This window comes from Dasypus novemcinctus, chromosome 8, assembly GCF_030445035.2.
Source record: "Dasypus novemcinctus isolate mDasNov1 chromosome 8, mDasNov1.1.hap2, whole genome shotgun sequence".
Lineage (NCBI taxonomy): Eukaryota > Metazoa > Chordata > Mammalia > Cingulata > Dasypodidae > Dasypus > Dasypus novemcinctus.
The window spans coordinates 110,674,901-110,687,435 of record NC_080680.1 but is presented as its reverse complement, the minus strand read 5'-3'; the positions used below and the strand labels follow the sequence as shown (position 1 = coordinate 110,687,435).

General features: G+C 42.2%; 1 protein-coding gene across 14 annotated transcripts in view; it reads left to right on the top strand.

The window, feature by feature from the left end:
* PALM2AKAP2 (PALM2 and AKAP2 fusion) overlaps positions 1 to 12,291 on the top strand; it is a 488,418-nt gene extending 476,127 nt beyond the window's left edge. For 7 of the 14 annotated variants that reach the window (XM_058302553.1, XM_058302559.1, XM_058302549.2 and 4 more), the window contains 2 exons: positions 2,643 to 2,681; positions 8,271 to 12,291. In XM_058302553.1, coding sequence (XP_058158536.1) covers positions 2,643 to 2,681; positions 8,271 to 8,369 — 138 coding nt within the window. In that variant the 3' untranslated portion in view covers positions 8,370 to 12,291. Of the gene's footprint in view, positions 1 to 2,642; positions 3,338 to 8,270 lie in introns of those variants that run through there. The other 7 variants (XM_058302562.1, XM_058302558.2, XM_058302551.2 and 4 more) reach the window with 4 other exon arrangements.
* Positions 12,292 to 12,535: the final 244 nt, after the last annotated feature.

Here is a 12,535-nt window from a genome sequence, read left to right as displayed (position 1 = left end):
AAGGAGAGGGCAGACATAAAACCCAAATCGGCTGGTCACTGGGATGTATCTGCAGTGAGGAGTTGGACAAAGTGATAGCAACGAGAGGGAAGGACAGAAGGAAGAGAAGCCAAACAAGGCTACACTTGCAGTTCTGCTAAGTTTTGCCAGTGTAGCTGAGAAAGACTTATTCTTACCATCAAAGCAGGTTCAGTACCCCCACATTCTTACCATCAAAGCAGGTTCAGTACCCCACGCCCACCCCACCCCATCCTCTCCCCATCACGGCAGCGAAGGGGCCTTGGATTTACCCCCTTCATAAAAATCATAAGCAAGACAGGCAGGGGGTCCTCTGTCCCATGGGGTCCCTGCCAGGAAGTGGTGTGAGTGAAACTGGGCACAATTCCACAGTCTTTTTCATACTCTTGAGCTGCCACACTGTCCTGTTGGACACAAGGTGGTTATTTGAGGGCCCAGAGAATGACAGAAGATGGAAAATTATATCAGGAGTCACTGTATTGGTGATCTTCAGTCTTCTGTGAATGTTCTGGTCATTTTGTAGTTGGTGAATGGTCAGTGACAAGAAACAGGGAAAGAAGTTACCCCCGAACGGCCTTAGCTGTCAGCCACATGCTCCATCAGTGGCCACAGCCTGCCCATGGGGGCTGGTTTCCTTGCTGTGTGGGGTGGTCCCCAAATTGATTACACAAGGCTTCTTTCCTGCCCACTTGCTAATGGGCCCTCAGCTAATTCGGGGCTAAGGAGGGCTGCTGTCCTCATCACCCTTCTCCAGGGTGGTTCATGAGCCTGTGCAGGACTTGTGTGTGACTTGGAAAAAGGCACCCATGCGGGGGACCCAGCCCTGGGTGCACAGCTTGGCAAATGGCCCCCTTTTCCTCTCAGAAGAGCACACAGCTCGGCAAGCGGAGCTGGGGACTGGCCTCCAGCCCCCATTTTTCCCCTCAGCCCAGTGCCTTTGGGCAGTCCACACGTGGCCCACACATACGCAGCAGCCCTGCTCTTATCGTAGGCTTCTCTCATCTGGAACTGTTATCTGATGTGGAAATACTCCCTTGTGTGGGTCTGATGCCATCTCTGGTCAGTCATGCACCTCCTGCTGGTCTGATGAATCATAGTTTCCTAAAGGGCCTCTGGGTGCCGTGCAAAGCAAGGGTGTTCAGGCACACAGTATTTTTTCTGGCCACCTGTTCCCCAACCTGACCTGAACCTCAGAAGACAATGGGTCACTGGTCAATGATGCTCTTGAAAATGCTGTGGATTTGCTTTGGTTTCCAGTTGAAGGAATGCTGGCCTAAGTCCAAACCATAGCCTCCTGGGCATTTTGCCCCCCAACTCATTTCCAGTCCAGGAGATATTCTTTCTGGGTCCCCACCCCCACCCCCCCACCCCACCCCCCAAATGCTCTCTCTGTCCCTTTCTCTCTCTCATCCCAAGACCTGATTATTATTAAGTCTTTCAGCCATCCCTGCCTACATTTGAACAAGGCCTCTGCTAAAGCAGAGCTGGGGACTGGCAGTTACTGCTTCTCTAAGAATTCCTGGCCCAGGTTTCCATCTAGACCCGGGCTCTCATTGGGAGTTGTGGCTGTCTCCCACAGGGTGGCTTAAGGAAGGCTTTCTGCCTCTAGTGCTGCCCCCACCCCCCAGGCAGCATAGGAAGGTGAGCCATAATCAGCAGTGCTCCCTTGCCTCAGCTCTCACTTGGGTCCTCCCCCTATGGAAGGTGCAAATAAGAGGAGAGCCCCAAACTGGCCATCTGTCTCATCATTACAGAACAACGAAGTTCAAATGTTCCACATAAGAAGCATCAGTAATCACAGATAGATGATCCTGCCTAAATAGTCCATGAGCTCCCAATAAATGCCTCATTGTCTTCAGCAGGATAAATGCAAGGTCATTAACACAGTTTTGGAGATGATTTCCCAAAGTTGGTCTTTCTGTCTCATTCCCCATAGCTGAACCATTTTTCCCCACTGGGCTTTTCTTTAGGAAGTTTGTAGAATCCTATAGGCCCTTCTCATCAGAGGATCATCCCAATCACGGTGACTTGTCTAGGTCCTCAAGGTGGTGATGTGAGAAGCTGCATGGTCTCCCTCGGCAGTGGTACCAGTGCCACCCTTGGGTCAGCCCCAGAGAATCTGCCTCCACAGACCTTGCATTTGAATTTCCTCTTATGTATGGTTAGGGTCTTCTTTTATTGGGGCAACAGGCTACAGGACTGTTTGGGGGTTCAGAGGAGCCTACAGAAGAGAAAGAAACAGCTGTTTGACTAGAGATTCTAGCAACTCCAATATGGCCATCAAGGACCTGGCTGATGGCTGGTTGGTTGCCTACAGGTGGGAGGGAGAGAATCTTGTTAATTCAATGCACAGAAAATGGAAGCCATGCATTTTGAATTAACAAATTATGGCTTATCTGATATTTTTGTTAGTGAATAATAAGAGTATCTGCTTGATGGAAAAGATACAGATTTTTAAATATACTAATATCAGATGAAGCAGGTCTCTTGGTGTGGGTGCGTAATGGCCTCCTGATGTGAATTGCCCTTCTGTCCGCCCCGCCAGGGGCCAGTTCCCAGCTGGGGCACATTCTGTGAGTATGTCTCTGCCATGTACTAACCCTGGTCTTTTCCCTCTCTGCCAGTACACCTCTAAGTTACTGTCTTGCAAGGTGACTTCCGAGGTACTTTTCAACTTGTTTGTCTGGTCTTCCTGCATGCCTGATCCAAGTGCATGCTCTTGTGGTTTGCCATTTCTTGATGGGTTAACTGAAAAAGGGCAAGAAGATATCTTGTCTCTGTATTTATTTCTTCCTGCCTTTTCTGAATTGGGAGACCATCTCAAAATGTTGGGGTACATGCAACAATGATACTCAATGCCGTGCTGTGCCGTGTGGAGAAGACCTTGCTCACTCATGGATCTGGAAGACATTTGGACTAGAGGGCACAACCAATGAAGTATTAGGATTTTTTTTTTTAGTTTCTTCAGGCTTTGATAGAAAATTTACTCTGGTCTGGTTTTCTGCTGTTCAAGCCGACTGAGCTGTTGATTCTACCAACCCTTGTTTTCCTTAACACAGTTCCAGAGAGCTCCAACTCCGTAGTTACTCCAACTGTGAACCAGCCAGACCTCTCTCCCCCATCTCCACCCCCGGTCTTTAAAACTCTAATTTTGTTTTGGAAGCTCCTTTGAGCACTGAAAAAAAAAAGTCTCTCTCTTCTACAACTTCCTTTTTTTTTTTTTTAATTGTTTTTTATTTTTTTGTCTTTATTTTTTAATATTACTTTAAAAAAAAAATGAGGTTCCCATATACCCCCTACCCCCCTCACCCCACTCCTCCCCCCATAAGAACAACTTCCTCCATCATCATGAGACATTCATTGCATTTGGTGAATACATCTCTGAGCACTGCTGCACCTCATGGTCAGTGGTCCACATCATAGCCCACACACAACTTCTTTTATACTCACAATTTTACAAATCCCTGTTACGAGAAAGCACAATATTTTTTTTGTTCCTATCGAATTTTATTTTTATTTTAAAAGAATTATTTCAAGGATACAGAAATATAAAGCAAATCATTCATTCGCTGAGTCAACAATTTATTGAGGGCCTACTGTGTGCCAGGCACTGTTCTAGGTTCTAGAATACAGCAGTCAGCAAAATCCCTGCTGTCATGGAGCTGGCATTCAAATGTTCCAATAATGTCACATAATAAAGTAAAAAAGCTCACCTACCCAGCTTTGTCATTTCTTATCGTTTTATATTTGCTTAATAGTTTTTAAAAGAAATTAATATATTGCAAACATAATTGAAGCCCTCTTCGAACTTCTCCCAGTTCCCATTTCTTTCTCGCACTCAAGGTAATTATTCTGGAATTTGATGTTCATGATTTCCATGCATGTTTTTATACTTCTGTTACATATGTATATATACAGAAACACTATCCTATATTTTTGCATGTTTTCAAAGTTTCTACAAATGGTGTTATATTGTAGTGTCCTCTGCTCTTCTGTTCTGTTTTTAGATGTGTCCATGTTGATTCTGCAGCTCTAGTTCACTCATTGTAATTGCTGTATAATATTCCATTGAATGAATAGATCACTGTTTATTCATCCTCCTGTTGATGGAAATCTAGCTTGTTTCCAGGTCTTTGCCATTCACAAGCAATGCTTCAACAAAGGTTCTTTATACATGTCTCTGTACCTATGGGATAATTTATGTATATATATATACATATATATATATACACATAATTTATATATATATATTTATCAGTAGAAGCACTGGGTATAGGACTTATACATCCTCACATTCACTAGATACTGCAAATTATTCTCAGATGGGTTGTACTGACCTACTGCTTAATATATTTTTAAAAAATTTCTCCATTTAGCAAAATAATTGTAGTTAACTATAGATTGGAGCTACTGATTATCATTAGTTTTCTTGTGTAAGGTGTAAAATGAATATCGAGAATATCATTAGAGATACCTTCCTGAGTGTCCAGTTGTGTTTCTCACCTAGGGGAAGACAGTTTGAGAATTAGGCTGAAAGCCCACATCCCCTTTGAGCCACCGTAGTTGAGAACAATGAAAATCTGGTCAAATAAATCCTAAAAAGATAAAACTGTACCCACTTAATCTTTAAGAGTGGGCAGGGAGATAAACATAATAGGGTAACTGCAATTATTTAACACACCTGTCTTTGTTTCACACCCCCAAAATAAAATTGTCACTGTTGCCTGCTGTTCAAAGTTAAACAATTCAGTTGAATTCACTAAGCATTAAGAGAGGAAAATCTTAGAGGGTTGTCCAGAGAGAACTGATGTTTTGTTTTTTTCCCTCCGGATATAAATCTGGATTAATTTGTGAAAAAATGAAATCTTGAATCAGGTCCCTCTATTATTTTTTATGTTTTATATCTTTCCCTGTCCATTTCTCTGAGGCTTCTTCCCCAGTTACCTTACAGCTACTGAGTAGCAGTGCAGCATAGTGGCCTGGAGCATGGACTCCACATCCAGATTGGGTTCAAATCTTGGCTTTTCCTCCTCCCTACTGGTAACATGGGACAAGTCACTTAACCTCTCTGGGCCTCCGTTTCCTCATATACAAAATAGGAGTAAAAATAGCACTCATCACATAGAATAGTCATGAGGATTAAAATGGTAATGGGTTCATGATGCCAGTGATATAAGAGCTTACTTTTGGGAGCAGATGTAGCTCAAGTGGTTGAGCGCCTGCTTCCCATGTACGAGGTCCCAGGTTTGAACTCCTGTACCTCCTAAAAACAAAACAAATGGAAAAAAAAAAAAACAACTTGGGGAGCTGGTGTAGCTCAGTGGTTGAGTGCTGGCTTCCCACATATGAGGTCCCAGGTTCAGGTCCTAGCCCCTCACACAAAAACAAAAACAAAACAAAAAACGAGATCTTAATATTATCAGAGGCCCAGAGGAAGTTGCTTTTTTTTTTTTTACCCAGAAAAGAAAAGGATGGACTTTAGAAAGTAAATATGCATTATTGCAAGTAGTAAGAGTTCTAAATTTGCTAGAGATTTGCACACACCCCACCCCCACCCCCCATACATATACCCTGAGAGTCTGAATTATTTATGGAACCTATCCACATTCAAAATAGCCTTCCCTTGGGCATGGCTTCTGAATCTTCAAAAGGCCAGTTGTAGGATGGCCTATTTTTAAGGGTCCTGGGTCAAAAATTTTATAAACCCAGAGCCAGCTTTATATCAAGGTTACTGGGTATGTTAATACGGATCTGTTTATTTTCTTGTCTGTGCCATTGGTGGAGGCTTAGATTTTAAAGAAATCCAGAATCATCCTAGTGACCATACAAATTAATGAATTAAGAAGCTTATTGGTGGTATAAATGACTTATTTGGGCTCCAAATAGATGTTCAGGCCCAAGCTGTGCTAAATATTTCAGTAATTATAAATACTATTTTTCTGACCCTTAAACTTATAACTAAGCTCCTTGGAGGAAGGGATTGTTCTATCCCTAGCACCAAGAAGAGTGCCTGCCATTTGGAAGTAGCCCCCCAAATATTTGTAGCATGTGTGGATGGGCAGATGGTAACATGGTTTCTTGAAGAACAGAGCAAACTAAATTTACTCAAGTTTACTGACAATTAAAACAGGGCATAAATAACCATATAAAGAACATTAGAAAATGATGAGAGCCATTTTTTTTCACAGAACCTTAGATTTTTTAAAAAACACTTTTATGCAAACCTTTCAGTTTATATCTGCAAGCTAAACAGATGATTATGTTACACAATTTAGAACCACTAATCTAAAAGTCTTATGCTGAAATACCACTTTACAGTTTATAAAGTCCCTTCACATGATAATATAATTACCATATTTGAGAAGTAATTATTGCTTGAGAACTTAGCAGTGCACTGGGAACTGTGCTAAATGCTTTACATATATTTCCTTATGCAGTAGTTTTTATTATCCCCAGTTTACGTAGAAGGAAACGGAGGCACAAAAGTAAGTGACTTTCCCAAGGTCACACCGTTACTAGGATTTAAAGTAAAATCTGCCTGGACTTCACAATCTACTCTGCCTCTTCCAAGAAAGCCTGTGAAGTGGACAGGACAGATGCTGTCTCCATTTTACAGATAAAGGAACCTGAGAGACATAAGCCCATGAACAACAGGGGACAGAACTGGAAATAGAGGTCAGGATTCCTAAGTCCAGCTCAGTATTGTGTCTCTGTTCATTGTTACCATGTATAGACCAGAAAATCCTCACTTTCCCTCTACCAGATTTGGAAGCATGCTTTCCTTCTGCAAATAATTAAATATTGAGTAAGTACCCACAGTGTGCTTACACAAAGACACTTTCCGGTGTGACTGTTGTGCTTAGCAATGCATCAGGCATTCAGCAGACATGACTGGGTGTCGCTGCTGGGAACAACAGGGACAGCTTCCCAGAGGAAAGCATATCAAAGCACTGGAAGGTCCATTCATGGAACAAAGGTGCAGAGAAGCAGGTTGAGGTGGACCATCTAAATCTGCTTATGCCTTGGGTTCTGTTCCCACCACTGCCTATAACCTGCATCTCCGTGCTTCTCTGGAGTTGTCAGCATCTCTGCCTCTTGCCAAAATGATTGTTTTTGGAATAAGCAAAGGCTTCCTTGTGTCTGCTGGACTTGCCTTTAAAAGCAGAAACCCTACATCTTAAGCCTTGCAATCAGAAACTGCATATCCTGAGCCTCTTCTTCTTTAACATCAGAAACCACATATCCACAGTAATTGGTTGGCCTGCGTGGCCTTGCTTTTGCTGCAGCTAAGAAATTGACCCACTTCTCAAACGTTGACAACCGAACTATCATTAGTGTGGAATCTTGCCTTGATCAGATCAAGGCTGGAGCAGGCTACCTCTAATCTCCTCTAGAGTCCACAGACTCTGCTAGCAAGTGAGAAGGAGGGAGGGCCTACCCCAGGATCTGAGGCTCCTTGTCCTGGATGTTGCTGCCTTTAAATTCAGACACTAGCACCTTTCTTCTGAGGTTGCCTCATGATACTCTAATTGCTTTTTATTGGCCTGAGAAGCTCTTTTGCTTCTTGATTTTTCTTCATTTGATATTTAGTTATGCCAAAGAAGACTTTCATGATATAAATAGGATCATAGCTTATGTGTGTCCATAGACTTGATGGGTTGAATGCACACTGATCCAGTTGTATGGGCTTATTTTCTCGTCTACTTGTTTACGAAGAGACCAAGAAAATTTGTGGCTATACTGTCCCAATATGGTAGTGACTAGCCACATGAGGCTATTTAAATTTAAATTAATAGTTTCTCAGCTGCATTAGCCATATTCAAGTGTTCAATAGCCACATTGGCTTGTGGCTACTATATTGGATAGCACAGATACCAGACGTTTCCATCATTGCGAAGAGTTCTGTTGGACAGCTCTGATCCATAGTATGTAGAGATCTCCTTTGTTATCTAAAACACGTGATATGGAGTTAAGTCTAGTTTAAAGAACCCTCCAGAACACTTTGTGAAAATTATTGAAAACCATGTATCAAATAGCAAATGAATTTTGGCTAGGAGATGAATGTACATCCAGACCCACCCCTTTTCTTACACTGTCTCCCCTATCTCCCAACAGTGTGTTTTATTACATTCCCGAGCCATGTAGATGCTGTTCAGAGAGAGAAAGGAGGGAAGAAACAGAGTGGAAGCTGGTTTGTGTACATAATTGACATCCCATGAACTCTACATAATTTTTTTCCCCTCACTCTTCAGGTCCTTGAGGCCACGCGGGTGAACCGAAGAAAGAGTGCTCTGGCCTTGCGCTGGGAGGCAGGGATCTATGCCAACCAGGAGGAAGAGGACAACGAATAGACTTTCTCCAGTTCAGGAAGCTTCTTTGGTGCTTGGACTGCCAAGAAACCAAGAAATGAACGAATCAAAGCATTTTAATGGAGTATTTATTAAAGTGCAAACTCAGCAATCCTTAGGTAGACCAGAAGCTGCAATGTACAATGATGAAAAATAAATAAGTAAATAAATAAAGTGAAAAGATAATCCACCCATCAAACTCTGACACCCAGGAGTCAAACAAGAAAGGATTTTTTGTGTGTGACTTAAAGAATTGCCTGGATTTGGACCAATCCACAAATGATCAAAAAGGGCAAAGGAGTTGCAAGCAGATCAGCATGGCTGCTATAGACAGAACTGAGACCAGCCTCACTGGGTGACGAGGAAGAACAAGTGGTGGAGATGGGGCCATGTAGAGAACAGTAGGGCCCAGGCCAGTGCCATCTACATGGCATAAGATATTTCTCTGCACCTGTTTCACACCCACCACTTGCAAGAGAGGTGTTGGGTTAACTCCGTTAACTCCAGCAGCCGTAAGATGAAGGATGTTTCTCTCCATATCTGCCTGAAGAAGGCAGTTATGATTCCATTTCTCTTATATTTGATTGTTTTTAATTGGGAGCAATTAATGATTGTAATACATAAAATCCTTATTTTTAAGACAATATTTCTTCATGTTGCAAACAACGTATTCTACATTAGGAGGTTGAGAAAGGGGGAGAAAGCCAAACCAAATGGATTATTTTAGCTTTAGGATCTTGTCTGCTTATAGTATTGACTGATCTGCTGTTTTTGAGAACACATTTTCATAAATTACATTTCTTCATACGAAAACTGTATTTAGTGGCTAACAACTATTTTTATGATGGGATGGGGGATCATATACCTGTATGATATCTGTACACATTGAACAGCTTGGTTCAAGATGGTAGGGATATTTTTAGAGTGGCAATAATTGAAAAAAGGGCAAATTTGCCTTAGATGACAAGAAATAAAGTGTTTATAACTATATTTTATATTATAAAGTGGGCCTTAGTGGTAATAGGAAGAATGATGAAAGGTTTAGGATCAGTCAGAAAGGGAAAATTAAAGAAAGATCTTGAAGGTAGAAAGAGAAGAAGAGAGGGAGAGTGGGAAAATAAGGAAGTAAGAGATAAGAGATATTTTTGCTGAGCAACCAGTGCTTTTCAGGATGATAGAGAAAAATATAGCCTGGAAATTTAAGTAAGAGCTTGGAATCAGCTACACATCCTAAAGATGGTTTGTGTATGAGTGTGTGTGTGTGCACGCGTGCATGTATCTTTGTGTAAAGTGTGTCTGTTCACATGTGAGAATGTGTGTGTGAGAATTAAAATTCCAGAATGATTGTAGGGCATGGGTATATAGGTATATCCTCCAAAGCTATTTGCCAGCTTCAGGAGTGAGAGTTTCTTTTTTATGAAAAGGAATATAAAGGCACTGAGCTGATACAGTATTTGTAATTTTAAATTGACCTAAAATGGTATTTGCATGAGTCACAGTTGCAAAGTTTTGAACAGTTTTGTAATTTGACATGTGGGGAAGTATCATATTTATTCTCATGCTTTGTATTCATGCTTAGTGTAGTATAGAGGATGCCAGCTTTACTCTTTCTGTCATTTAAAGCAATATGATAAGGGTATTCAATAATTGGATGCCCTAAATTTCTGGATGAGAAAAATTTTCAGTCCTGGCCATGAGAGACAAACTGACCAGCCTTTTTGCCCCCTTTTCTTTAAACTGGTCTTAAAAAGCAATAATGAAGTCAGACCTCACTAAAATTTATTTTTCTTTTCACATTATGTCCTGAGCTCTAATATGTTATTCTGTCAAATAGCAGTTCCATAAAATTTGTATCTAGATGTTATGCGCATTGTTTTTGCTTCTTTTGTTAGATTAGTATTAACTTTGGGGGAAAGTTGATTCACAGGCAAATGGTGGGCACAAAGCGAAAACTGCAACTAGTAACTTACAAGAGTCCTTTAAAACTGCCAAGGGAGCCTGCAATTTGAAGGCAAATTCTAGGCAACCAAAATAGCACAGGGGCAGCTGGCACCATCTCTGCGTGCTTTATTCTTCTAACTACCTGAATGAATAGTCAATAAAATGTCCTAGCACGGGGGACACAAAACACAGAAGATTCCTGCTGCAAGGGATTCAGTTTTGAGTGGGGGAGGCAGGCATGGAGACAGACATTTCCAGGAAAATTCAATGCCCTGGTAGGTGAAATGGAAGCACTCAGGACGGAAGACAGCCTTTGGCTGAGGATTTCTAGCCAGTGGTCATAGGAGCCTGGAATGAACACAACTGCAAGAGGTAATACCAAGGCAGGCAGGTGGACAAGAACAGAACGAGGCAGTAGCATCCATGTCCTGGGACACAGCTGGCAGCGAGGGTGGCCAGAGAGCACGGTCGTTTTCTGGGTTGCACGCAAAAGTAAAATGAGCTCCATGTTTTCTGGACTTAAGAATCTGGTAGAGACCATAGAGATACTGTGGGCTAATAGTTCTCGTGACTCACCTTAAGGTTTTTGTTTTATTTTGAAGGAAGCCACCTACCCCACATTAAACCTACGTTTGAGAAGAGAATTTGCAGCCAAAGGATAAGCTTAGGAGATCCCATAATTAATTGAACAGCTTTAGATGTTGACAAACCAGCCTTTGATTACAGTCAGTTGAACCACAAGCACTTGCTGCTTACGGAATAGCGTAGAATTTTAGAGCTGGGGTCCTTTTGTCCCTCCATCATGTTTCCATGACCATCCATAGTCACAAAGCTGTTTAACTGTGGCCCCTACACCTCTGACTTTTGCTAGGCACCCCCAGGCTGCTTTCTGGACAACTGCTGTTTATTTCCTTGCCCCACCCATTAATAGTCCTATTAAGATATAAATTACAGTTCCCTTGGAAGTGCCAGATTTTCACTGCGCTCTTGGGGTTTTTACTCATTCAAGAAACTTCAGGCCACTATTTTGTACATAGCACTGTGCTGGGCTCTGGCATCCCAAATGAACTCCTTTCACTTCTGAAGATGGGACCAAGCCCTGGAGGAGAGGCACCCGGCCCCACCCATGGAGAGAAAGAGGCTGCTGGAAGCCTGCCTCCCAGGCGCAGTGATGCCTCCGTCCCCACCCCTAACTAGCACGCCAGCTTGTTACTACTTTCAGCTATAGCAAACGTTTCAACTCTGTAGCTGTTAAGAGCTTTCCTGAAAGTATTCCTTTCTGCAGCATTTATAGATGTTCACTTTCCCCCGGAGCTGATTACCTACTGACATGCCTTGGCTTTCTCATCCAGAAATTACGGAAACAGGGTGTGTCAGTGGCAGGAGGCTGGGTTGGGTTTTACTTGGGTGACACAATGCAATTTCCCTGCCTTTTATGCATGCTGCCCGTCCTAGGCAACCACATAGCAGTATATAGATTGGTGTCCACACACATATACACACATACACACATCCACACACACACACACATATTTATATATAAAGTGTAACCAGAAACACTAAACCAGTGTTGACTTGTCTCCGAAGACAAATCATTAAAAATTTTTTTTCCAACTAAAGAATGGATTTAATTAAACTATGTATTGAAAAAGAAATAGCGTAAATGTTAGAGATGGTGAATAGATCCAGTTTTAGTTGCAGAACCAATTTCCTGAATTTTCAGCATTCAGTGAGCTGCCAATTTTGGTTTTGTATTGTTCTTTACCCAAATGACTTTTTCTTTTTTTGGAAGAAGAGGAGGAGGAGGGGGGAAAGAAGCAGCAATACTGTGTTTGAAAATTATCCTCTGTATCTGGCTTTCCTGTCTATGTTAACCACTGTAAATGTTATTATCCTGCTTCGGTTTTATAGTGATTGTGAGGCATACAATGCAAGTATACAATTATTTTCTCATTAAAACCCAACGTGTGTTGTGTTTTTATAATTGATGGCTACTTGTTTGACTAGGGGGCCGGGGGGAGGCTGGTGAACTGATTGCCCAGGCACTGGCCTGCCGGCACACTTGGCCTCTGCTTCCGTGCAGTGGCATCTGCACAGAGGGCTCCACCACAGGCCCCGAACCCAAAGCCCCTTCTGAAATATGTGTCTAGCTGCCCAGGCCAGACGGCAAAAGCTTCTGGAAGGACAGAAGGTAAGTCACCTCAAAGGCCCTGAGTCTGGTTTGGTTG